This window comes from Colossoma macropomum, unplaced genomic scaffold, assembly GCF_904425465.1.
Source record: "Colossoma macropomum unplaced genomic scaffold, Colossoma_macropomum, whole genome shotgun sequence".
Lineage (NCBI taxonomy): Eukaryota > Metazoa > Chordata > Actinopteri > Characiformes > Serrasalmidae > Colossoma > Colossoma macropomum.
Genome location: NW_023494810.1, coordinates 31,209,109 through 31,235,615, shown reverse-complemented (window position 1 = coordinate 31,235,615; position 26,507 = coordinate 31,209,109). Strand labels below are relative to the sequence as shown.

At 40.4% G+C, this 26,507-nt stretch overlaps 1 protein-coding gene across 1 annotated transcript; it reads right to left on the bottom strand.

Moving 5' to 3' along the window:
* Positions 1-415: 415 nt before the first annotated feature.
* On the bottom strand, positions 416-26,147 carry LOC118800043 (cadherin-related family member 4-like). The gene is made up of 19 exons (XM_036560191.1): positions 26,093-26,147; positions 23,212-23,408; positions 20,494-20,650; positions 17,686-17,840; positions 16,571-16,678; positions 15,346-15,449; positions 14,787-14,923; positions 13,497-13,677; positions 12,034-12,184; positions 10,830-10,932; positions 9,980-10,186; positions 9,312-9,451; positions 8,927-9,068; positions 6,792-6,997; positions 3,619-3,752; positions 2,152-2,202; positions 2,004-2,049; positions 887-914; positions 416-507 (listed from the first exon to the last, which is right to left on the bottom strand). The coding sequence occupies exons 1-19, from the start codon at positions 26,145-26,147 to the stop codon at positions 416-418; spliced, it is 2,394 nt and encodes a 797-aa protein (XP_036416084.1).
* Positions 26,148-26,507: the final 360 nt, after the last annotated feature.

Here is a 26,507-nt window from a genome sequence, read left to right as displayed (position 1 = left end):
TGCTTAAAGCAACCATATCAGGGGAAATGATTTCTGTAGTATTATACATTGTTCAGTTTTCAAAATGTACTGTTGACTCATCCCATACAGGCCATACTTAGAAACTAAGCTGCAAAAACAGCCCATTTTGAATTTCTGTGATGTCACAAAAATCAACACATTTAAATATAACCGCCTAGTCAGCCTACAGCAGTTTAGCCCCGCCCACTCACGCAGACATTACAGGGAGTGCCTGCTTCTACAATCGGGCACAGTACAGAACAGCCAATTAGAAAAGAGCTCATTTACATATCAGTATTAAAGTCTCAGCAACAAAACAGCCTGTTTAATTTGATCATTCAAAGGTTGGATGGTCATGTAAAAGTGACTTTCGGTGCAAACAGTCATGCAACCATCATAAGTGGACTTCAGAGCGTTAGACGTGTGTGTCTGCAGGTGCAGGTGCTACCTTATCCAGCCAGCGGCGCTCTCCTGTCAGCGAGCTGAACAGGTAACTCCGCCCTGACACTGGAAACACAACAGGGACACATTTACACTTCTCAAACAGAGCTAGATTCATTAGGGAGACAAAGGCTCCTCTAAACTGCCCATAAGCTCTTTATATGGTGCAACACATACAGCTTAAAGGTGACTTTTACACTCATATGATGGCAAAAAATAGGTAGTTTTAAAAGCTGTTTTTCATATGTTTCTGTTTAGTACCATTTTAGTACCAAACACCTTTTCACATACAAAGACCTGGTTCTGGTGCTCAAAGAGAGAAAATATAATAAACACACAGTGTAATAAATAAAATATATACACATATGTGTGGTATTATACAAGTTATACAGGTAGCAGGAGATGCAGGGTGTTACTAATTATTCAGTAAATGCGAGCTCCTTACCCGGATCCTGAGCTTTACCATCAAACCTCTGCAGGATAAAAATATATTAGAGCAAAACTATAATAAGAAACCATAGCTACCAGTATTTGTTACTGTTTTGTTGATTGTGGTTGTGATGGTGGTGTAAACAGTCTAATCACTCTTACCATGACGTCTTCTTGTATGTGAACTTTGGAGAGGCTAACACTGCCATCTAGTGACACCTTGATGGAACAGCAGGGTTTTATTAATTAGAGGCTGATTTCTGAATGAAGACGCTGATTAAAAGCCCAAATATAAATGACGGCTTCTAAGTTTAAGACAATCATAAAGGCCAAACAGCACTACTGATTTTACTAAGCACAACAGAGGTGGGAGATGTATCAGTATAAACATGCAGTGTGACATTTTACCGTAATAAAGACTTCATCATATCGTGAATAACATAAATTATAAAGTTAGAGGAGACTTTTAATGTATGATAATGGAACCAGACCTTTTTCCAAGTAATTTTGGGCCGTTTCTTTTGGTCCATTCATCATGAAATTTACAGACAACGTAAGGGGCACCAGGCATTTTCAAATTATGTCAAAAAACTGAAAAACGTCAGTGAAATGTAAAAATATATCGGCCGATATGATCAAATATTGGAATTTTTAGCCTTTTACAATTGGTATCAGTATCAGCCTCAAAACTCTCATTCTGGTCGAGGCTTCAAAATAAGCTCAAAACTTAACAAAATGGTTAGAAAGCAAATTTTTTTGCTTTTTACTATTCACTATTATAACTTAACACCAACAATTACTTGACAATTAGCTGTCGTCCAATGTTCAGTTTTGAGACAGATTATTTTACATATATATATGTATATATATACAGGAGAAATTTGCCTAACAAGGCCACAGACTGATTTACTGTTAAATAGTAAAAATGGTAACAATAATATTATTTTAAAAATAATAAATAAACAACAATAAACGAACATCATCTTTGTCTCAGAGTTTTGAGGCATGTCTTTTTTCTTCATTTCATAATGTATATTGGAAATATGATAAATAATGTGTGTGTATATATAAATATACGTGTATGTGGATATATTAGAGTGAGTTAAGCTGAAAGACCAGAGATCCTGCTTTACCTTCTCACTCTCATCACTTCCTGGCCCCTCTTTGGTCGTCTGCTCGCTGATGGGATTACAAGCAAAGCAAAAGATTTGATCTAAAGATCCCAGTGAAGATGAAAGATTAACGTGATGAGCGCTGTATAATCCGTATAAACGAGCTCACCTGTCTCTCAGCAGAACCTCCGGCTGGTCCTTTATCTGCTGGACTGAGGTTCTAAAAAACATAAGCAAGTGTGCTTTCGTAAAGTGGATGGAGAAAATGCAGTTAAATCAGCCAAAACTCACTGATACACACTATATGGACAAAAGTATTGGGACACACCACTAAATCACTGAATTCAGGTGTTTCATACAGTCTTATTGCTACAGCTGTATAGAATCAAGCACCCAGCCATGCAGTCTGCCTTTACACACATTTGTACCAAAACGGGTCGTTATAAAGAGCTAGGGTTAGGGTTAGGGTTAGGGTTAGGTTACACACAGGCCAAATTCCCTAAGTCATCCATCACTATATGAAAGACCAGAGGACGTATGTCTATACTGACCCCACACACAGTGAGGAGGATGGGTTGAGTGGACAGAGAATCTATAAGAATCACAGTTGGGGAACTGCAGACATTAGTTAGGTCTTGGGGTCAGAATGTCTCCCAAACTACAGTCAAACACCAGCTATATAACCCTAAGTTGTTTGGGGGAGCTGCCAGAAGAAACCTCTGCTGTCAAGGACCAACAAACTCAAGCTCCTACAGTTTGCCAAATTTTACCAGAACTTTCAGAGGGACCATCTTCTGTGGTCATTATAGACCAAAATAGAGCTTTTCTGGCAACAAAAAGTAAGTTTGGTGTGGACACAAAGACAGCCATGCAGAAAAGTACCTCATCCCCACAGTGAAGTATGGTGGCGGATCTGTGGTGTTGTGGGGCTGTTTGTCTTCCAAAGGCCCTGAACCACTTCTTAGGATACACAGTATCACAGACTCTATCAAGTACCAGCAGATATTAAAGCCTGACTGCCTCAGCCAGGAAGCCTAAAATGGGCCATAGTTTGGATCTTCCAGCAGGACAGTGATCCAAAGTCCACCTCAAAAACAACACAAAAATGGTTCACTGACCACAGAATTAAGGTTTTGCCATGGACACACCGGTCCCCTGACCTACACCCCATAGACCTGTGGGATGAGCTGAACAGGAGAGTCCACAAGTGTGAACCTCAGAATCTGAAGGATCTGGAGAGGTCCTGTGTGGAGGAATGGTCTCAGATCCTTTGCCATGTGTTCTCCAGTCTCATTAAGCGTTATAGGAGGAGACTCTGAGCTGTCATCTTTGCAAAGGGAGGCTGCACCAAGTATTAAATGAAGGAGTGCCAATAATTATATCACACACAGATTTAAGAAAAATATTTACTTCAGGATCAGATTTAGTTTTTTTTTTTTCTTTTAATAATTGTAATTCCAATAAAGGTTAGATTTTTGTTAATATTTTGAACGAAAGCAAGGAAAATCTTAGAAATCGGACTGTGCTGTTTACATGACCATTTGACTAATCAGATAACTGCAGAAATCTGATCATGATCAGATTATTGAGTGCATGTAAAGGCACTCGCTGTTTTCCAGAGGTGAGCTGACCGTACCGTGCGAGTATATTCCAGGTGAGCAGTCCGGCTGTGAGCAGCAGTAGAGCTCCAGTTAGAGTGAGAACAACAACAAACCAGGACTCAGGATTCCACACCTCCATCAGCACAGTCACCACCTGAGGAGCCAGTGTCTGCACAAACACACACACACACACACACAAACACACACACACACACACACACACACACACACAAACAGGCCGTCTAGGACACTGTTCTTTCTAATCGACTTGATCAGTCATCACTGGTTTCCAGTCTGTAACAGACACTTTTCAGTCAGTGCAGTTGAGCAGAGGAGCCTGATTAGTGTGGACAAAGAGGGACGGTGGGTGAAACAAACCGGCACCTTTATATAATAAAGTGTTTTATTAATGTTGTTCATGTAAGCAGAATAAAAAAAACAAAAAAACAAGTCTTAATTGGTAAATAATATTTACACATTATGTGGAGATTCTGTGAACCTCTGAAAGTGTCTCCAATCTCACTTCCATCCGATCAGAAGTTCTTCAGGGAACCGAAGAAGCAGTATGACAATATTTATCATTGTAGAGATCAATAACATCAAAATATTCTGTTGTGAGTGTATCATGGATGTCGTCAGTACTTAAAACACTTCCCAACTGCATCGTTGATTACAAAGAGCATAATTAATCCTGTTTTACTGGATTTAGTGCAGCACAGGAGGAGAAATGTTAAATGCAGATCATATTCACAGTTTTTGATACTTCTTCTTTTATGCGGTACTACACTGACTTTTGCGATTTTATCAGATATCAGAAAAAATTATACCGTGACAGATTGTGTACTGTGAAAACTTCTTAAAGTATGCTCTTCTATAGTAATAAAAACTTTCTGGCACCTTTAGTGTTTTAGAGTGTAAAACAGAGTGAAACAAAGGATGAAGAGTTTCAGAACGGTTTTGCAAGGTTAGAGAACGTCGTACTGAACCCCATTCATTGTATTTAGCAATTACAATCACACCAGGACGTCTTGATGAGCCCTTTTTCAATTGTGCGCCAACAATGCAGCACATTTTACTGTGCTAACCGTGTTTCCCTCCTTGTTAGAGGAATAATCCTACGCTTTTCATGCTAAACTCTGTCAAGTCTGCATCTTAAAGTCGATCACTATCAGAGATTATTATTATTAGTAGTAGTAGTAGTAGTAACTGCTGATGTTTCCAGAACATCACTGATGTGTCCAGAAACATCAGCAGATGTATTACCAGAGATACCACAACTACTAATACTAATACTACTGCCACTACTATTAATAATAATAATAGCAACACTTTTTCTGTTAGTAATTTTGAGATGGTTCCTCACTCTGTGGCAGGCACAGGAGCAAAAACCATGACAGTCTGTGAGCTGAAGCTCAAATAAAAAACAAAGCGAAGGAAAAAAACTGTGTAATTGTTCAGTTATTTAGTTCACAGGTATCTGAATAACAGGATTCTGTTACTGGCCCGATACGGACACCCATCGATACTGATATACCATCTTTATCAGAGACACGCTTCTCTACAGATCCCCTGACAGGACGTGGTGAATTTTTTTAGGTATAAATCTGGTGCGCACTAGATAGTATCAGGTGCGTACCAGATACACATGGTATTGTGCCTAGATAGTACAGGGTGCTCACTACATAGTATCTAGGGCCTACCTGATAGTATCTGGTGTGCACCTAACAGTATCTACTGTTCAGTATCTGATGCGCACTTAATAGTATCTGGTGCTCACCTGATAGCACCTGGTGCTCACCACATAGTATCTGGTGCTCACCACATAGTATCTGGGCTCACCTGATAGCATCTAGTGCTCATCACATAGTATCTGTGCTCACCTGATAGCATCTGGTGCTCACCACATAGTATCTGATGCTCACCACATGCTAATCTGGTGCTCATCACACAGTATCTGTGCTCACCTGATAGCATCTGGTGCTCACCACATAGTATCTACTGCTCATTACATAGTATCTGTGCTCACCTGATAGCATCTGGTGCTCACCACATAGTAACTGATGCTCATCACGTTAATCTGGTGCTCATCACACAGTATCTGTGCTCACCTGATAGCATCTGGCGCTCACCAAATAGTTTCTGGTGCTCACCACATAGTATCTACTGCTCATCGCATAGTATCTGATACTCACCACTCAGTATCTTGTGCTCATGACATTGTCTGTGCTCACCTGATAGCATCTGGTACTCACCACATAGTTTCTGGTGCTCACCACATAGTATCTACTGCTCATCGCATAGTATCTGATGCTCACCACTCAGTATCTTGTGCTCATGACATTGTCTGTGCTCACCTGATAGTTTCTGGTGCTCACCACATAGTTTCTGGTGCTCACCACATAGTATCTACTGCTCATTTCATAGTATCTGATGCTCACCACTCAGTATCTTGTGCTCATGACATTGTCTGGGCTCACCTGATAGCATCTGGTGCTCACCACATAGTAATCTGGCGCTCATCATACAGTATTTGTGCTCAGCTGACAGCATCTGGTGCTCACCATGTAGTATCTACTGCTCATCATATAGTATCTGGGCTCACCTGATAGCATCTAGTGCTCATCACATAGTATCTGGTGCTCACCTGGAAGTATGTATGTTTGTATGTATAAGATAGTATGTGATGCGCATCGGATTATACACCACGTCCCTTCAGGGGCTCCGTAACTTCTCTGTGCTGTAAAGAAGAGAACAACTTGACTCAAAACTCACCAACAGGCAGTGTTGACGCTGCTATGAGTCAGTGAGTTTCTGTTTCTTCTAATCACAGTGATACTTTTGTCTTTGGTAATTAACTGTATGTCTCACATACAGCAGACAGACAAAACCTCTAGAGTATTCCTTTAAGAATGACGGATCGTTATTGAAGTCAGCTAATCCTGTAGGCGGTGCAGCACTGGAGTGCAGAGGGTTAAAGCAGCACTATTCGATCCCACTGCTGGACTTCTGTGCCTTTAGTCTATACAGTCTAGAGTTTCTGCAGTCCTGACACACCTGATTAACTCATCAGGCAATCTGCAAACTGAATCAGGTGAGAAAGCGAAGGGAAAACACCAAAATGTGCAGTGAAGCAAAAGTACGAGGATCGAGTTGCTCTGGCTAAATCCTGCCTGATTGTGCTGCTGAATGTCTGTGCTGCTGGACTTACAGTTGTGGTGGTAGTTGTGGTGGGCTTTGTGGTGGTCCAGGGGACCACAGTGATGTAGGCCACTGCATCAGTGCTGAACTTCCCATCAGACACTTTGACAGTGACCTCATACCAGGTCTCATCATACACACCGTCCGGCACAAAGGAGAAAACATTTTTGGAGGACAGACTCAGGCCGTTCGTTTGGAAACGGTCCACAGCAGCACCTGGTAGCACAACCAGACATATGATCATCAATAACATAAATAAGTCTGAGCCTTCTGGTGATGGCAGATTGTGAAGTTAGGAGAACATTACTGTTGGTTGCATAATAATAATGATAGTAACAATGACAACTTCATTTATGTATCACTTTGCAATTAGAACATCTCACAGTGCGTTCCAGCACTAAAAACAGCTGTCAGAAAAAAACTTCTATCTCCAAAATGGAAACTTTACAGGAGAAGGAAAAAACATACCTTAATTTTAATGTACGTGAATGGAACCAGACTTTTTTAAGTAATTTTGGTCTTCTTTTGGTCCATTTATCATGAAATTTACAAACATTGTAAAGGGGAAAAGGCATTTTCAGACTATGACAAAAACTCATAATCGACAAAAATGGAGATACGTGGTTTTGTTCTGACAGAATAGAAATCCTGTGCACTAGAATGTGTGGTTGCTGTATGATTGTTTCTGTTGGTTACAGTAGGATGTAAGACCTTGTAGATGTAAAATCAGAGACGATAGCTCATCTGCTGCTGCACAGTTTGTGTTGGTCATCCTCTAGTCCTTCATCAGTGGTCACAGGACGCTGCCCACAGGACGCTGTTGGCTGGATATTTTTGGTTGGTGGACTATTCTCAGTCCAGCAGCGACACTGAGGTGTTTAAAAACTCCAGCAGCACTGCTGTGTCTGATCCACTCAGACCAGCGCAACACACACTAACACACCACCACCACGTCAGTGTTACTGCAGTGCTGAGAATGATCCACCACCCAAATAGTACCTGCTCTGTGAGGGTCCATGGGGGTCCTGAACACTGAAGAACAGGGTAAAAGGGGGCTAACATAGTATGCAGAGAAACAGATGGACTACAGTCTGTAACTGTAGAACTACAAAGTGCACCTATATAGTAAGTGGAGCTGATAAAATGGACAATGAGGGTAGAACCAAGGAGGTGGTCATAATGTTATGCCTGATCGGTGTATCGTATCGTTCTCATTTTGCGAAGACTGCGTGATTTGCAAGAACTGTGTCGTTAAAATAAAGTACACCGGCGACACAACAAACATGCAGAGCCACCTTCTTCATCATCATCTTGATCTGGGTGTTGTGAAAACAGCTAACGTTAGTTTTATAATAATATAGATTTTAGTCAGGCACAGTTGTGTTCTAGCAAGCAAGCAACGTTTATTTATATAACGCTTTTTACAACAGGTGTTGTCACAAAGCAGCTTTACAGAAAAATCCAGGTCCAAGCCCCCATGAGCGTCGCCAGAGGCGACAGAAGCAAGGAAAAACTCCCTAAGAACACGAGGAAGAAACCTTGAGAGGAACCAAGACTCAAAAATCCTCCTCTGGTCGACACCGGATAGCAAACAGCATTAGTATAGCAAACAGTATAGTTTAAAAATTCTACCTTTAGACGTTTTAATCCCAGAACTGTTCTGGTTTCTTGCAGTTTATGGCTATTTTACTTTGGAGTGATGTCACACGCAGTCAGTGTGTGTGTGTTAAAGAGGCATGAAGCTAACCTAAGTGCAAATTGTTTCATATTGGTTGTCAAATTCTGTGAAACTGACACTAATAAATACATAATTCCTGCTATTTGCCTATTTAGAGGTATTTTATTTTCTTCAGTTACACAGACATCGTGATGTACTGTAAAGGATTTTCTTGCACTATATCGAGTATCACAGAATCGCAGTATCATGGTTAACATATCGTGATAATATCGTATTGCCCTGTGATTCTCACCTCTACTGTTGGCTACAGTAAAATGTGTGGTAGCCGTGAGACTGTTACCAATAGTTACAACAGAATGTTATAATTGCTGTGAGACTGTTACCATTGGTTACAACAGAACACTTCGTTGCTATGACACAGTTACTGCTGGATGCAGTAGAACGATTAGTTACTGTGAGATGGTTACCGTTGGTGATGGTGGCAGAGAGGATGTCTCCGTCTAGGTCTGTGCAGGTTAGGGTTACTATGGCAACCCCAGCAGATAGTGTGGAGAAGATGCTGGACTCGTACGAGACCGGGTCACACACTGGAGCGTTATCATTCACATTCTGAGGAGGAAAAAATACACCAAAATAAACTTGTTTAACAGTGTAAGAGTGTAACTGATGTCTGACTCAGAAGAGTGAAAACTATTATTCGCTTTCAGAGAAAGAAAAAGAGCACAAGAAAGTTCATTTATTTGCTATTTGTTTGTTCAAATATCCCCCCCCTCAGTAGGAACTAGGGGGGAAAGATATGCACAATATGGGCAAAAGAGTACTGTGATTATATTTTTACATACTGCAGCTCACCTGCACTTGAATGGTGATGTCAGTAGCACTCGTCCTCTGATTCGTCCAGTCTGTGTCCTGGCCAAAATCTACAGCCTGAACCCTCACTGTGTGCACTTGCTTCTCTTCAAAGTCCAGCTCAGCCCTCAGGTACAGCTGTCCTGCACAGATATGATAACAATATTTATCCCTTCTAGACCAAACTTTAACTGATAGTTCCAGCTAGAATGCTGAGGTTGGTCATTTTGAAAGAAAGCCATTAGGGTCAGTCAGCATGTTGTCATTATTATTTTGGCCCTAATAGCTTAAGAAAAATAAACATGCAGCAAAGAACAACATATGAACAAAAAGTGAGCTTGGGTAAAAATGAAATTTGTTCAGTGGCACCACCAGGTGGACAAACACTACTTTCACTAGGAGTGTTTTTCCTCTTTCATGTTAAAACAACGTACTTTATACAGAATATATTGTATGTTCAGGGGAGAACAGAAAGCCCAAAACTCTCATTTCAATCAATTCTCATTTCAAACAATACTGCAGTGACACTGTGATCAAGCTCAGTGTTGTGCTTTATGAAAAAAGTCAGTGCAGAACTTTTAAGGATAAATCCAAGACCAGGTTCAGTGTGTTTATAAAACCTGCCCCTAAAGACTGAATTATGTAAAAGCACCCCAGACCCACCGTCTCACCTCCGATCGGGTCAATGGAGAAGAGAGGGTCTCCTCCAGGGATGGAGAGTCTGACGGAGTTGAAAGGCCAATCCCGATCTACAGCAGTCACCACTCCGACAACTGACCCACGCTGGGCGTCCTCTAGAACAGGCAGAACCAACGGAGCCACGACCTGCGGGTCAAACTCATTTACTGGCAGCACCGTCACCAGAACCTGGACTTCAGCTGGAAACGGGAGGGATTAGAAAAGTCTGAGTTAATTTTTTTATGTGTTTGTGTATTTTACACCACACTGAACTACAGAGCGATTTACGGTCGCGGGTCAGTTCAACCTCAAATAAAAAGGAAATACATGTAGACATCATACACAGTCACACATCAAAATACCTCAAAGAAAACGGAAATGTATTTACATATATTTTTGATATATATGTAAATAATAAAAAACCGGCACCACTAAATTGACACTATATTTCTATTATATGTTGATATTCAATAAATATACCAGAAATCTTAGTGCCATATAACAAAATTGAAAATTGAGAACCAAGTCATCAATTATTGACATATATTATGCATATATTCAGAGCTAAGCCATCACATATATTGACATATACTGCACGTAAGAAAATATATATACATAGACACTTCCACCATGTGGGACCAATTGAGGCTAATTAAAATATTGTTGCTGTTGTGGCAAAATATAACCGTACATCTTTAAAACAGTAACTACAATGAAAAAAAGTTCTTAACTTTAATGTATATCAAGTTTTTAGTCCATGTATTTTTGGTCTGATTTAATTAAACTGATTTAATCCATAAACCACCAGAATGCAGATTAATGAAGATAACTGAGATTACACACTGGTCAGCGCTGGACTCCCGGAGTCAGTGGCCAAGATGACGGCCTCGTACTGGAAGTTATTTGCAGCAACTCCCTCGACATCATAATCCAAACTATTGTTCACCTGAGAAAAAATAGGAATATGTCAAAGGAAGATCTGTGATATGGGAAGTTCTGTTTTAGGAACATCATCACTTCATGACAAATATAATGTACGTAATCTACATCACTGCACTATTATTAGTAGTAGTAGCAGCAGTAATAATAGTATTTTAACAGTGATTGATAGTAATATTGATTGATTACTATTAAGAACTAATATACCATCTGGAGCTTTAGTGTTAAACAGTAGAGGTGCACCGATTATGCATTTTTATAACCATTTCAGATTTCTTTATGGCCAAACTGGCCAAATATTTGCCCAGTTTCTATTAGTGCTTTTTGTAAACACGTGAAGCTCATACTAAATATATTACATTTATATGTCAGCACTGTCGGAACAAAACTTCTCTCTCTATTTTCATCATTTTACCTGCTCTTTGTGCAAATTTCTAAATTAACAGATAAAAAAATGATCTAAAATTACCTGGCAAAATATACTTTTATATTAGCTTCCATTGTAAGTTAAGAATGTTTTTTCCTTCTCCTGAAAAGTTACCGTTTTACAAGGTTTTGTTCAGAAAGCGAAAATATATATGGTGAACTGTATATGAATTACAAACCTTTTTTATACAAAATCAGTGGAATTCCCCTTTAATGCCCTATGCAACTGGACAACACCTGTTGCTTTGGCTCTTTATTCCAGCACATTGTCTTAAGCGTGGTGACAGGAACCAGACGTCCACCTCTAAAAGCTCCCTCACAGAAAGTTATTACATGAAATGGCTGTAAATACACTGCCTGATGTCTGAAGACTGGAAAACTTTTTTCATTATTGTACCATCATTAACATTACGTATATAAAAACTCAAAAACTCAGTCATGTGTAGGTTCACTGGTGGTTTTGGATAGTAAATAAAATGGCTATATCTGTGTTGTAGTCATGGCGACTCCTGGTTCCTATCACCACCACTGTAAAGCAATAAAGTTTCTCAGCAATGAACCACTTCACATCAACCACTTTGAATGACTCTGTTTACATCTCAACAGCTTAAGCAGAATTAATAATAATAAAATTCCAGTGGAATTTCCCTTTAAAGGTTGCTGGGTTCGTAGGTCGTGTTACCTGCAGCTGGCCGCTCCTCAGGCGGAATTTGAAGAGTGAGAGGTCACTCTCAATCAGTGTGAGAGTAACGTTGCGGTTGTTGACGTCAACGTCGACACACGTGAGCGTGCCCAGACTGCGGCCTACCTCTGTGGTCTCAGGCACAGTTAAACTGCAGAAATGTGATTAAAAACTGCAGTTAAAACCAGGAAAATATGTTACACAATATGCTGTAAAAGCATTTATTAAAAAATCAAAAATACAAGACAAACTACTGTTAACGACAGAAAACTGCAGTTAAAGAACAATTATTTTTTGCACTGATGCTATAAGCATAACACAGCTAAATACTGTTATAGTTCAGGTTTCCATATCATGGAAAACTGATTTTTCCTCTTTTTTTTTATTAAAAAGTTTGATGTAATATGTAAACACTGCTGAATCTTCAAACTGTACGGTTCAGTCCATATAAGGAAACTTAGCTGCAAAAACAGCGCATTTTAAATTCATTGTTTTTGATGTCATGAAAATGAGTAAACATAAATTTGCTTATTAAGCACACAGCAGTTTAGCTCTGCCCATTCACACTGAAGCTATGAGGAGTTTTTCAGCCTGGACTGCTTTCTAAACAAGGCACAATACAGGGCAATCAGAACAGAGCTCATTTACATATATTAGTAACAAACGGTCTGTTAGCCTGTTTGGGACTGTTGCTTTGAAGGTGCAGTAAGTGACGTTAATCCAATACATTTGTCAAATTCAGTAAATCTCGCAGTCTGCTAGCTGTCCATTCTGTGCGCGCTGGGAAAAAAACTGTGTTTGTATACAGATCCGGCTCTGTAAATGGGAAAGAAATGAAGCGGTTCGGGCCAAACAACACAACACTATTCCAGCCAATCAGCAACAGGGGCGTTTGTGCACAGGATTGGGAACGGGGAGTTGAAAGGCATGAAAGGGTCGAGGAGACTGCTCTGTTTCTGCTTGACAGGTGAGTAACATTAACTTATTTTTGCCGTTTCACAGAATCAATGGGGCAGGGTTGTTTTGTCCTGTTTGCTAATGTATGTGATGCTTATCCTAAACTAATTATCTTCACAAGAGATATTGTAGCAACAATTTGCAAACCCACAACCTGGCTAACGTTAGTTACATTACTTTCTGTGTCGTTGTTGCTAACATTATATCATGGTATTTGTCGTACAACGCTTGCGAAGGGTTTTGATCTATAAAGTAAGTTTGCTAGCCCGTTCATGTTGTTCGCCTTGGCAACGAGGGTCCCTGAATTGGGGGCGGAGCTTCTGAAGGAGCACTGAAGGGAGTTTTCTCCAGAATCGCTGACGCCTCCTTTAAGTCATTTGACTGTCACTTTATGAATTGGCACATTTTACCATTCAGTAAGTATGTTACTGATAACAGGACTGCGCCACTACATACTACACCAGCGCTGAATAGCAGTTCACTCTGAAAGCCTGCAAGGTTCTTACAGGATGATCGGAGGAGAGCAGAACGGTGGGTGTTCGTTCACATCCAGCACATGTACGGTGATGGTGGCGGTTCCGCTGCGGTTCTCTATAACGCTGAGGGCTCGGACCAGCAGAACCATCCGCATCAGAGTTCTGTCTGCCTCCAGATCCAGATTATATGCTGTTCTGATGATGCCGTCCTCTATATCAATTAATTATGTACAGATTATGTACAGAAATGTACAATTGATGATGTATACAAAGTTGACAGTTACCAGTAATAAGAAATGACAAATAAATGTATAAAAAACTACAAACTACCCAATTAATCAATTAATGATATACAGAAATTTAAGAGTAAAACAGATGTGCATATGTCAAAATAAACATATGAAAACTACAAGCTACACAATTAATGATCTAAACACAGGCAGTTGTGGACAATGAAATCAGATTCATATCAGTATCGGAAGATAACTGTTAGATGTTTACATCTGACTGATATTTGACTCCAGGAGAGCAGAATGTTTTTGTGACAGTGGGCTACCGTCCTCAAATGTCAGCATTTCATTCATTTTACTGCATTTGTAAGTGTAATTTTCTCCGTAATGCTAATCCAGATAGATTTAATCTGAATTCCCTACATTTTATAAATGTTTATGTATTGGCATATGTATCAGATATCGACAATGGCCCACACTTCCCATATCGATGCATTGCTAGTTGTCACTCAACACATATTGGTACAAAACAAATAAAAATATCGTCCAAAAAACAAACAAAATAAACAAGTATCTCAATTCTTATGTGATTTTTTTTTCTATATCATTTGAGCACAGCAGTTGTTTATATTGTCTGAAAATTTCATGATGAAAGGATCAACAGAAATGCTCCAAAATTGCTGAGAATGAAATACCTTTGTATTAACTTAGTAAAAACTGTTTTGGCCTCTCCTGTAAAGTTATCATTTTGGAGATATTTGTTTTTTCTTTGGACTACAAGCTACCCAATTATTCAAGTAATGCTGTATAGATTTACTTAATAAAGTTACTAGAAACTGAATGTGAAATGTCTGTTGCTCTTCACATTCTGTGAAAATTTCATGATAAATGGACCAAAGGTAACAGCCCAAAACGACTTGGAAAAAAGTCTGGTTCCATTGACTTATATTAAAAGGTAAAGTAGGTTTTTTCCTTTTCCTGTGAATTTCTCTTTTTGCAGATACGAGGTTTTCTTCCGACAACAGCGGCGTAATGGTTCTAATGGAATGGGCCACTAATTGAACTGAATCACTGAAGCTGCTGTGCTTACCTGGTCCTATTTTGTAAGGTGGATACGGCTTCACAAATGTGTAAAACACAGCTGAGATGTTTGGATTTGCCTGCACAGCGGTGACAAAATCTCCTGCTCCTCCGTTCTCCAAAACAGACACATTCTGAACAGGAAGACTGGAGAGCAACTGAAAGTTAATCTTCTTTTATTCAACACAGCATAACGAGAACAGTTTTCTGAAACAAGTTAAACGTTCAGCTGGATTAAATACTGCTTGAAGTCATGATTTAAGTATGCGGAGTTTAGAACAGATCAGTTTTCAGGCACCTAAAGAGGATTTTTCATAAAATTTACATAATTTGACACTAAATGACTTTTTTCACTTTTGAGCTACTGCTGCTTATCATCACTTTTGCACATTGTTTGTAGGTGGTTCTGGATAAAACTATCCAAAAAAAGCATCAGATAAAAGCCTTAATGACTCAGTGTACATGTGAGCTGCGTTAATGGACTTATTTGTGTTGAACACCCCTGACACTTCAAAGTGATAAAATAGAGAACAGTGGATTACTTCAGAGAAGATGCCCTTTAAACTCACAGGAAGTCGAGGGGCGGAGTGAACACCTTCAGGACTTTGATCCGCACCTTCCCGCTGCAGTTGGCACCCTGACTGTCCCTCACAACCACAGACAGAGAAAAGTCCTGAGAAAGTACAGTTATTTTATGTGAGGATGGACACAGCAAGCACATCAGGGACAACCACAGACATCTGTGTTTTGCCTCAACGGGCAAAATTGCCTCAACAAATTTCTTCTTGTGCTGTTGGATGCCAGAATAGGAGTGGGAAAGCAAATGACCTTCATTTTTATAGAATATCAAAGATGAAATAGAAATTTGTTCTGGCCAAAAAGACCAGAATATCCACTTTTTCTGGCATTAGCTTGAACACTGAGTGCGCTGGACTACCAGTTAGCTTTGATGGTTGAGTTGTCGCATACACAGTACAGCGAAGTTTGTTGCTTCTGATTGGTCTAACTCACCTACAGGCAGTTCACAAGCTCTGTGTTAGTAGGTTACAATATTCTATAATACAAACTGCAGCTCTTGCGATTTAAAAATTGCACTCTTTCAAACTTCAATTTTGATAAACACGATTAATCTTTCAGATCTCATTTACACATACTAGTGTGAAAGGCACAGTAACAAAACCAGCCTATTTAAGTCTATGAAATTAAACTGAAAAACAAAAAAAAAAAGAATAGACAAGGGTACTCAACTGTCATTGGGGTGGTACATCTGAGCGAAAATAAGTGCATCATATTTCATTGCAATAATATGTCCTATATTTGCATCGACACCTTACATTGTCTCAAAGCTTATTATTTTACTTTTCTATTTTAATAAGTTACGAAAAGGTACAAATATGCATCTTTCCTCTGGAAAGATGTCCATTTAAAACTCATTTAAGCTACACTACTGGATGACCACTGTACTTTTGAGGGCACATTTCCATTGTGTGTACCTTGATAAACAAAGATGTATGTGTACAATACCTTTTTTATGACCTCGTAGCTAAAAATGACTAAAATGTAATTGAGTAGAAAGTAGTTTCCTTTTCTCATCAATACACCTCAACATTAGTAAAAAAACAGTATTTTGGAGGCACTGCACTGCATCATTGATCACTTTGACACGTTAGCAAGCTGTGCAATTGGAAAAGTGCTCCACACAGGACTTTGCAGATTTACATACTGAAAGTACATGAAAGCTCTTGGCTCATGATCAAGAGGTGATTATTGGTCCATCAGTTAAGCTAAGCTGACCTTTGGTCCTCTCTGGTAGCCAAAAGCTTGATCAGAGGTGATTTTCCCTCGTCCATCGATCTGAAACTGTCCAAGGGAGGATGCAGGAAGAACCTCACTGATGACAAACTGCAAAAGAGAAGCTAATGTTAACATCAAAACACGGTCACTTGTGTGAAGAGGTCTGATCTCTCTTGAGTAGGGTGACCATATTTTGGTTTTCAAAAAAAATAAGAGACACTGGTAGCACAGGGCAGACCAGAAATATCATAGCAAATGTCAACATGAAAGCAAAGCCACATCCCGGGCATTTTATGCAATTAAAAATCCACGTCAGATGGTCTGTATAGACCACAAGAAGAGGACACAGAGTCACCCTAGAGCTGGGCAACACAGTACTTAAAAAGGCTTCCCAACTGCATGTTTAATTACAAAGAGAGCATAATTCGTCCTTCAGAGTGTGCCGCTGGTATGACACTACCCCTTTAGAGACATTTACACTGGCCCACTCCAAAAGAAAGCCAGCTGTATTTCAAAGGACCCCACTCACCCTGGACATACCCTGTTTTCCCCCCTCCCCTCAGGAAAGAGATTCAGATCAATCAGAAAAAAACTAACAGATTAAAAACAGCTTCTTCCCACAGGCTGTCCTGCCTCCCCCCACGCTCCTCCCTAAGACTAAGACTGAGACTGAGATACTTTTCATCTTGCACTAAACTGCATTTTGCACTAGTATGTTTTGTATACTATCTGTTTGTGTTTATCTTAACATCTTTGGCCTTATTTATCTTTATTTCCTTTTTTATGCATGTCCTTGCTGTCAATTCTAAAGCTGCTAAATGGCTTTTCAATGTTTTTAAGCAATGACAATAATGATCTATCTATCTATCTGTATATCTATATATCTAGTTAGATTCAGTGCAGCTCAGTATGTGAAATGCTGAATACATATCACTGCATTTGCTGCTTTTGATAGTATTTTTTGAACATGGCACTACTTTGTTATCAGACGTCAGAAAAATAAATATTGAGACATATCATGGATTGTGATTTTACATTTTTGCTATATCACCCACCCCTAGGTCCCCCTGCTGCTGCTGAAGAGAACAAATCACAAATCAGCCAGAGATACTTGCACTGATGGTGTCGTTTTCATCCAGATCCCTAACAGGAACAGTGTAGAGCGGCTCATAGGGTGAAACGTCTTCTGGAACACGAACTTCCACCCCTGCGAAAAGACAAACCTGCTTTGCTAAGTAAGATGATGCTGTGCAGATGATGGAAATTGGTGCTACAGACCAGAGAAAATTAGGCTTATGAAGATGAAGCTAATGTAGCTAATTATACCTTAAGCATGTGGTGCCAACTGCATGCCTATATAATCACTCACTTGCCTTAAACCATGCTGAGTTGTTTTGTAATCTCTGATAGATCGACTATGTGGTTTCCGACACTGTATGACACACTTATCTATAAAACTAGATAAAAGTACATTAGCATTGCTAGACATTGACTCAGTTACATGTACTCGATTTAAAAACACAAGGTGTTTTTTTTCCAAATTATAATACTTTAACTCAGACTCAGTCAGTAAATTAGTGAACAATCTAGTTTTTACTCATCTTAGTCACTAATATTTAACCACTAATTCCCTTTTTTGGTTTATTCTGTTTTGTTGGTTCAGCTCGTTTTACTGCTCCCACTTTTGACCTCTGGCATTTTATCTTAGACAAAAAAAGAGGATAACAGAGCCTAACAAATTCAGTTTCCATGCTTTTAGATGCTGGATGTACTAGAATTTTTCACTGCAGGTCTGCAAGTTGCTCAGTAGTTTTTTGAGATGCTACAAGTGGCTTAACTACCTGGTGGGCCATGGTGGCTCAAACTGCCCATCCAGTCGGTAATCTGACCTGTCAGCTGGACCGTCCAGGCCAGTTGCACTAAGGATGAACGAAACTAGAGCACAGCACAGCTACATACATTAATATGTGAACAAACCACTGAACAATCCACTGTGATTTGAGGTGTGTAAGTTCAATGATTTGACAAAATCTCTCCTCGAGGATTTAATCTAATGCCTTATTTATATTAATCAATACTTCATGTAATTAATATGGCTTATTAATATGGCTGATGGAATTGAACAGATGCATGCGATGGCTGGAGTGCAGCGAGAAGCCAGGAACCAAACTTATGTTCTTCTAACTGTATTCTTTTCTAAATGGCTTTACTGATAAATAATGTATAGCAATCCAAGTAAGTAACAAACATGTAACATTGGATGCTAGTGCGTGAAATGGCACGCCTTCAGAACATCAACTCAACTGAGACATAACTACAGTATAAACATGCAAATTACATTGTTATTGTCTATCAATTGAAAGTAATTATTGTACGAGTCCCATAAAATTCTAGTTACGCTGCTACTTTTGTACTTGTACTCAAGTTGTTTTAAGGAAACATGCTTCTACTTGTCCTGCAGTCATTATTTCCCTGAAGTAGTAATCTGCATCCATCACAACAGCATGGCTTCGCAGAAGAAGAGTCCGGGTGCTGTACGGGCCTGCCTGCCATATTTCACCAATAGAAAACATTTGGCACATCATGAAACGAAAAACCCAGCAAAGAAGACCCAGGACTGTTGAGCAGCTAGAATCCCACATCAGACAAGAATAGGACAACATTCCTCTCCCAACACTCCAGCAACTGGTCTCCTCACTTCCTAGACGTCTACAGACTGCTGCTAAAAGAAGAGGGGATGCTACACAATTGTGGACACAGCCCGGTCCCAACAGTTCTACATGAGTTAATATTTTTCATGAAATGGTAAAATGTCTCACTTTCAACATCTGATACACCGATCAGGCATAACATTATGACCACCTCCTTGTTTCTACACTCTTTGTCCATTTTATCAGCTCCACTTACTATATAGGAGCACTTTGTAGTTCTACAGTTACAGACTGTAGTCCATCTGTTTCTCTGATACTTTGTTAGCCCCCTTTTACCCTGTTCTTCAGTGGTCAGGACCCCCATGGACCCTCACAGAGCAGGTACTATTTGGGTGGTGGTTCATTCTCAGCACTGCAGTAACACTGACGTGGTGGTGGTGTGTTAGTGTGTGTTGTGCTGGTCTGAGTGGATCAGACACAGCAGTGCTGCTGGAGTTTTTAAACACTGTGTCCACTTTATTAGACACTCCTACCTTGTCGTCCACCTTGTAGATGTAAAGTCAGAGACGATAGCTCATCTGCTGCTGCACAGTTTGTGCTGGTCATCCTCTAGTCCTGCATCAGTGGTCACAGGACGCTGCCCACAGGACACTGTTGGCTGGATATTTTTGGTTGGTGGACTATTCTCAGTCCAGCAGTGACACTGAGGTGTTTAAAAACTCCAGCAGCACTGCTGTGTCTGATCCACTCGCACCAGCACAACACACACTAACACACCACCACCACGTCAGTGTTACTGCAGTGCTGAGAATGATCCACCACCCAAATAGTACCTGCTCTGTGAGGGTCCATGGGGGTCCTGACCACTGAAGAACAGGGTAAAAGGGGGCTAACAAAGTATGCAGAGAAACAGATGGACTACAGTCTGTAACTGTAGAACTACAAAGTGCACCTATATAGTAAGTGGAGCTGATAAAATGGACACAGAGTATAGAAACAAGGAGGTGGACATAATGTTATGCCTGATCAGTGTATGTGTTCTATGTTATGAATAAAATATGGGTCTATGAGATTTGCAAAGAATTGCATTCTGATTTTATTTACATGTTTATTTACATTTTACACAGCATCCCCACTTTTTTGGAATTGGGGTTCTACTTTTACTGGACACATCTTGGCTGACTGACTTAATTTGGGATGAAGGAGGAACTGGGTGAATTATTCCTCTATTCCTTTAAAGCTAATGATGGCTTGCTTAAGAGAGAAAAGCACCTGGAAACTGGAACTGTGTCTCGCACTCTGGAGCTTCATTGACGTCGATGACTCTGAGATGAAAGCTCTGCTGGACGAGGCTGGAGGCCGTGGCGATGCCCAGACGCACGCTGTAGAGCCTGACTCGCTCAAAGTCCAGCGAGCTGTTCAGCATGATCTGAATCCGGGGGAATAATAAAGCACATCAAAGCTTCAAACCTCTACTTTAATAAAACCCAATCAAAAATCACTGCCAGTGGCACGTCGGCTCTTACTGCTGCACAAATATACATGACAAATGTCCTCCAACTTCACAAAATTACACTATCTACTCAAACTAAAACTCTTCTGGACCTACATGATCACCCTTCACTGATAGATCAGCGTAGTCTGTGATAAAATACACTGTTGAGCGCATCTGTATCAAACCGTGGCACAATGTTTGTTCATATTTTAAAGCATAGAGCTGGCCCTTAAAGGGAAATCCCACCTATTTTTCAAAATTCCTGAATAATTAAGTGGTTAAGATGTAAACAGAGTCATTCAGAGTGGTTTGGTGTGAAATGCTCTGTTCTAGTCAGAATTGTTCACACTGGAGGTAGGGCTGGGCAATAAAACAATAACAATAATTATCGCAATATAACTTTGACATGATTTCGATACGGCATGTTCGATAAATGTTCGATATAATACACCGCTCTCACACTTCCACGTTCAGCGAAAGCCTTGGTGGCGTTTTCTACTGCAAGGAAAGCGACACTACTCAGCTGTCGCCAGGAGAGGGCGCACTTCAGAGTTTTTCTACTTGATTAGAGAGGGAGGGGGCCACAAGTAAGAGGAGTCTTTAGCAACGGCTGAAAGCGGAGTTATACGTTCCCTGACTGAGTGGAGCGACTGGCGATCTGCTCTCCTGTGACCGAGTGTGAGTGACGAGGTCAGTGGTGTTACTATACTGTCCTACAGCGAACTCACCTCTTTCCTAACATCCGAACAACTTTAGCAGCATTAAATCATGTCTGCTCCTCACAACTAAAGCGCTGTTACAGCACCAAACCGTCATATTTTAGTATTAGTGCATTCCCAAGCAGCGAAAGTAAAAGAAAGAAGTGGGTTCATGTAAATTACAGCCCTGATTTAAACGAAAGTAAACTGAGGAAGCTGTGAGGCATTGGAGAGCAGGAGAGCGCTGTCTTTCCAGGTTAGCTGTTTTTAGCAGCTGGCTAACTTGAAGCAGCTCCGTCACTCCACAACACGGAGAACTGATGATACTGTAGATCAAACACGACACAAAAGCACCGCTTTCAGTTTAAATGTACCTAAAAGGAGGACTCTGTTTGTCTGGTGTTGATATTTTGCGGTTCACCACTTAAACCACTACGATAGAATAGAGAAATCCAGTCGTCGCTAGCTGGTGTCTGAATACTGTGATGTCATTTGTAGCGGGGTAGCCGAGCGCTCGGCACCAGGTAAAATAATCTTTCTTAAATTATGCCTATTACAAAATAGCCGTGCTTTTCCAGCTGGTAAAAACAGCTCACCAGACACTTTCTCCCACTCTCCCATGACAGATTTGTGAATTGTTCCACTGTTTGGTGAGTGTTCGTCGTGTTCCGACCATAAAGGATGGTTTAAAACAGCAGTTAACCACCCAGGAGCAAAAATCAGCCTTCAAACTTGAAAGAAATAATGATTTGACATTTATCGCGGTATGTATCGATATCGAACGATATGAATTTTGTTTATCGTGATAACATTTTTGGCCAGATCGCCCAGCTCTAACTGGAGGTGATAGGAACCAGGGGCCGTATTACAGAAACTTCTTACCTCTTTGTCTTAAGATCTGACAGATCAACATAAGATTTTTCACAAATTTGTGTTACAGAAGCAAATCTTATCTTAATTTAGGAATCTTATCTTATCTTACAGCTTCTTATCTCAAGTTAGGAAATCTTAACTCCCTCAACCGACGTCGATAAACAACTGTCATGTCTGTTACCTAGCAACTGATCATACTGATCAACGTTCAGCTTTGTCTCCTCATTATTCACCACCATCACTGTAATATTTTATCATCAACATTAACACACAGAAGTAATAAGAGTGGAGATCGTGACTGCAGGGTCTGAGGTTTTTAAAGCAAAGCACCGTTTTCGATGCAGATAAATGTAACGTTACCATGCTAGTACTGAACTATGCTACCTGAAACAGCATAAACAGACAGAAACAGATGGTTCAGACAGAAGTTTATACCCTCTGGGGTTTATCCTAAAGTTAGGACAGTATATATGAGATTTAATCTAGTTCTGACGTTTCTGTAATACTGTTGAGATTATGAACTTTTTATTACAGTATTGTTCTGTAACAGCTTCTGTCCTAAATTCAGTCCTAAATTCAGTCCTAACTGAAGTTGTCATGGTGACTAAACAGATAAGATTTCAGACTTAAGAAGTTTCGGTAATGCGGCCCCAAACATCCACCTCTAAAGGCTCCCTCACAGAAAGTTATTCATGAAATACATGAAATGGTTATGAATAAACTGCCTGATGTCTGAGACATTTAATAATAGTTATGATAGTTCGTGAGATGAGGTTTTGGCTTAAAACCTAGTTCTTTAAGATTCTTGCAAAAACATCTGTTGTAAACCTATACGGCGGGTGCTCCTGATAAAATGGCCATATGTTTAGCTACACGGTAGGTGTTGTAAATAAAGTGGACTCTCAGTGAATAACAAAGAGTCACCTGAACGATGTAGAGGTCAGGAATGTCCGTTGGGTTGATGATGGGGGTCTGGAAGAGTGCAGCTGGTGGGCTCACAGACAGGACCTGAAGGTCTGGGTGGGGTTCATCACTCTGGATCTGAAACTGAACTATCGCTGATCCAGGAACAGCGCTCTCCGCCACTTCCACCCACATAGGCAGGTCAACAAAGCCTGGAGCTGACCACAGAAAAGCATATAAGCACAAATAAAGATGCTCTTTATCATGGTTGTGATGTCACATTATGGGGGGGGGGGCTTGGAAAATGGTCACATGGAACGACACATGATCATGTTTTTCATAATTATGTGAAAAAAAAAAAAACGTGAGGTGTTTACAGAGATGGTTTATGAGGAGCCTGGCCTCTTCCTATTTCCTCCGTTATATCAAAAACAAGACTGCAAAACAGCAGAGGGCGCCCATGAGCGAGTCCTCAATGAATGGGAGTAAATGGAGTTAAACTGCTAAAAACGAAAAGTTAAATAGTTTCTAATCACTGAACCAGAACCTTCCTTTAATTAGAAAGTAGAAGGATGTATTTCACCAAAAAAGCAAAGAAATCTCACCTGTATGTTTCCTTTTTTCTACAGCAAACAGGTTTTGGGCAGCAGGACTAACATTACTGCTACAGAGTGCTGATTGGTTGGCGAGCGGAGCAGCTCATTGGCTGTTCGCGCTCACAGACGTCATGAACGTACATGAGGCGCCGTTTTAAACTCCAATAACTCGAGTTTAAAAGCTCTTAAAAATATAACAGCAGTGTTAAAGTGTTTTATGCTGCTCTGTGTTCAGGAAATAACTGTGTTCTTTTATATTAAAAAGATTTAGGCATTTATAAACTATGATTTTGCTCAAATGCTCCATATTAACCCATTCATTCTGGACTCGCTCAGGAGCGCCCCCTAGTGTTTGAGAAAGCAGGAAGTCATTACCGAGTGCAAATTCTTGACAAGATTTTTTGTCCATAGCCATAATAAGGCTTTTATTTAACGAAGAGCGCCATGGTTTTAGATCTCGCCTCTAGATTTTAAACCCCTGGCCACAGAGCACTTTCACTCCTAAATGTTTATTTCCCCACAAGCAGCACTTTGTTTAATTGAACAAATAATAATTTTACTTGAATGTTTTACATGCTTCAAATGTCTCTGTTTTTATTTAGATCTGCCTTAAGTACACTCTTAAAGAAGATGCTTCTTCAAAGGTTTTTTAGCAAAGGGAAAGTTCTATATATAAGTTCTATATATATCCATGTAATGCTTAAATGGTTCTTTGCATGGTGAAATGGTGACGAGCGCTCGGCTATCCCGTTACAAATGCTAAACAAGTGGCCAACAGCAGTGCTAAACTCTTTAGTTTCTCAACAACGTCAGCTCGGTTCGGTAGGTCACTGCTGTCACTCCTACCACATCCATGTCAGAGCAGATCACAGTATTCAGACACCAGCTAGCGACGGCTGGGTTTCTCTATGCTATCGCAGTAGTTTAAGGGGTGAACCGCAGTATATCTGACGTTCGCTGTGTAAAAGCATTATCTGCAGTGTGAATCTCTCACACCAGTCACAGAGTCCTCCTTTCAGGTATGTTTAAACTGAAAGCGGTGATTTTGTGTCTTGTTTGATCTGTTGTGCCGGAGCGCTGCTTCAATTAGCCAGCTGCTAAAAACAGCTAGCCTGGACAGATAGCGCTCTCCCGCTCTCCAATGCCTCACAGCTTCCTCAGTTTACTTTCGTTTAAATCAGGGCTGTAATTTACATGAACCCACTTTCACTTTCATTGCTCGAGAATGCACTAATATTAAAATATGACGGTTTGGCGCTGTAACAGTGCTGTAGTTGTGTGGAGCAGACGTGATTTAACACCGCTAAAGTTGTTAGGATGTACAGAAAGAGGTGAGTTCGCTGTAGGACAGTACAGTTACACTACTGACATCGTCACCCACACTCGGTCACAGGAGAACAGATCGCCGGTCGCTCCACTCAAACAGGGACTGTATAACATTTTAAAGGAAATCTTCGTTTCTTGCCATCACTACAATAAACTCAGTGTGGGGGGAAACTAATTTGCGACCATATTAACACAAATAAAAATGAGCTTTTATTTGTTTTTAGCTAGCTTGGTAATAGGGGCTGGGACGGCAGGTACTGCGGTTTAAGAATAAGGCTGAAGTCGAGCAGCCACAACGGAACTGCTGTACCATTTAAGGTGGAACGGGACAATTGGAAGAAGTAGCTGACTTCGTAAAATATTAAGAGTTGTTGCTGTATTTCAGTAATTTGGTTCTCTAGTCACAGTAGTAAACTGACTTTCTAACCCCCACAGTGAATTTAAACAGGCTCTGGCTATCCGCGCTTCATTCACTCTATTTTAATTAGCCTGATAAAGCTACATGCTAACTGTTAGTAGTAAACAGTTAATAAACAGTCCTCACCAATGAGCCTTTCAGACTTTCACAGCGAGATGTAGGCCTAACCGTTGAACCAGGAAACATCCACGCTACCCTATTTTAAGAAGTTATTGCAGAGTTTTGTTGAAAAGCCGTAGGCAGCGAGTAACGTAAACGAGACCTCCTCATACGTTTTTCACCAGCTGGTAACGTTTCTCCACAAACGCCGAGCTAAACGGTCTGTGATTGGTCGGTTTGCGTGTCAGTCAAACGGCTCTATCCTATCAGAGAGGCGCTTCTCTAAACCTGCTCGGTCTCGTTTACGAGCCTGTGTGTCCGCGCAGTTTTACGCCGTTTACGGTGGAATAAGTTTAATCTCGCGTTGCGTTTCCACACTATTCGAGTATTTTGGGCTTCGTGTTTAGCAGACAACATGTTTCTGATCTCTCCTCCTGCTTTTTCACTTCACCTCAGTGTTTACCGCGGCTGTATTTCAGCAAAGTCGTTATAGTAAACTCTGTCCACTCGACGGCCATCTTGGCAACGCCGCCTGGCTGTTATGTCCACTCGTACCTCGTACCTACCTAACACCGAATTTAAAAGGCATGATAACCTTTAAAATACATATTTGAAATTGCTGATAAAATCTGACAAAAACAGCATAAATTGTTTGTAGCGTTTGGCTCAAATAACGCACCAAAATTGGGATTTTTCAGCTTGTTGTGGCTACTGCGCGTGCGCAGATCTTCACAATGAAGGGGGTTTTTCCCGCTCGCAGCTTAAACAGCAAGCTGATTGGCTAATTTTATTAAAGGGCGGGACTTTCCCCGTAAACAGATGCCATGTTGAGCTTGAAGAGCTTTCCCAGTCTATGCGAACCCTATTATGATCTGTTA

Coding starts and splice junctions, on each gene's coding strand:
- LOC118800043 (XM_036560191.1), bottom strand. CDS start 26,147: ATGGCCGTCGAGTGGACAGAGTTTACTATAACGACTTTGCTGAAATAC. Junction 2,050..2,151: donor GAGGTTCTGCTGAGAGACAG/GTGAGCTCGTTT, acceptor TAATCCCATCAG/CGAGCAGACGACCAAAGAGG. Junction 508..886: donor TGGTAAAGCTCAGGATCCGG/GTAAGGAGCTCG, acceptor TTGTGTTTCCAG/TGTCAGGGCGGAGTTACCTG.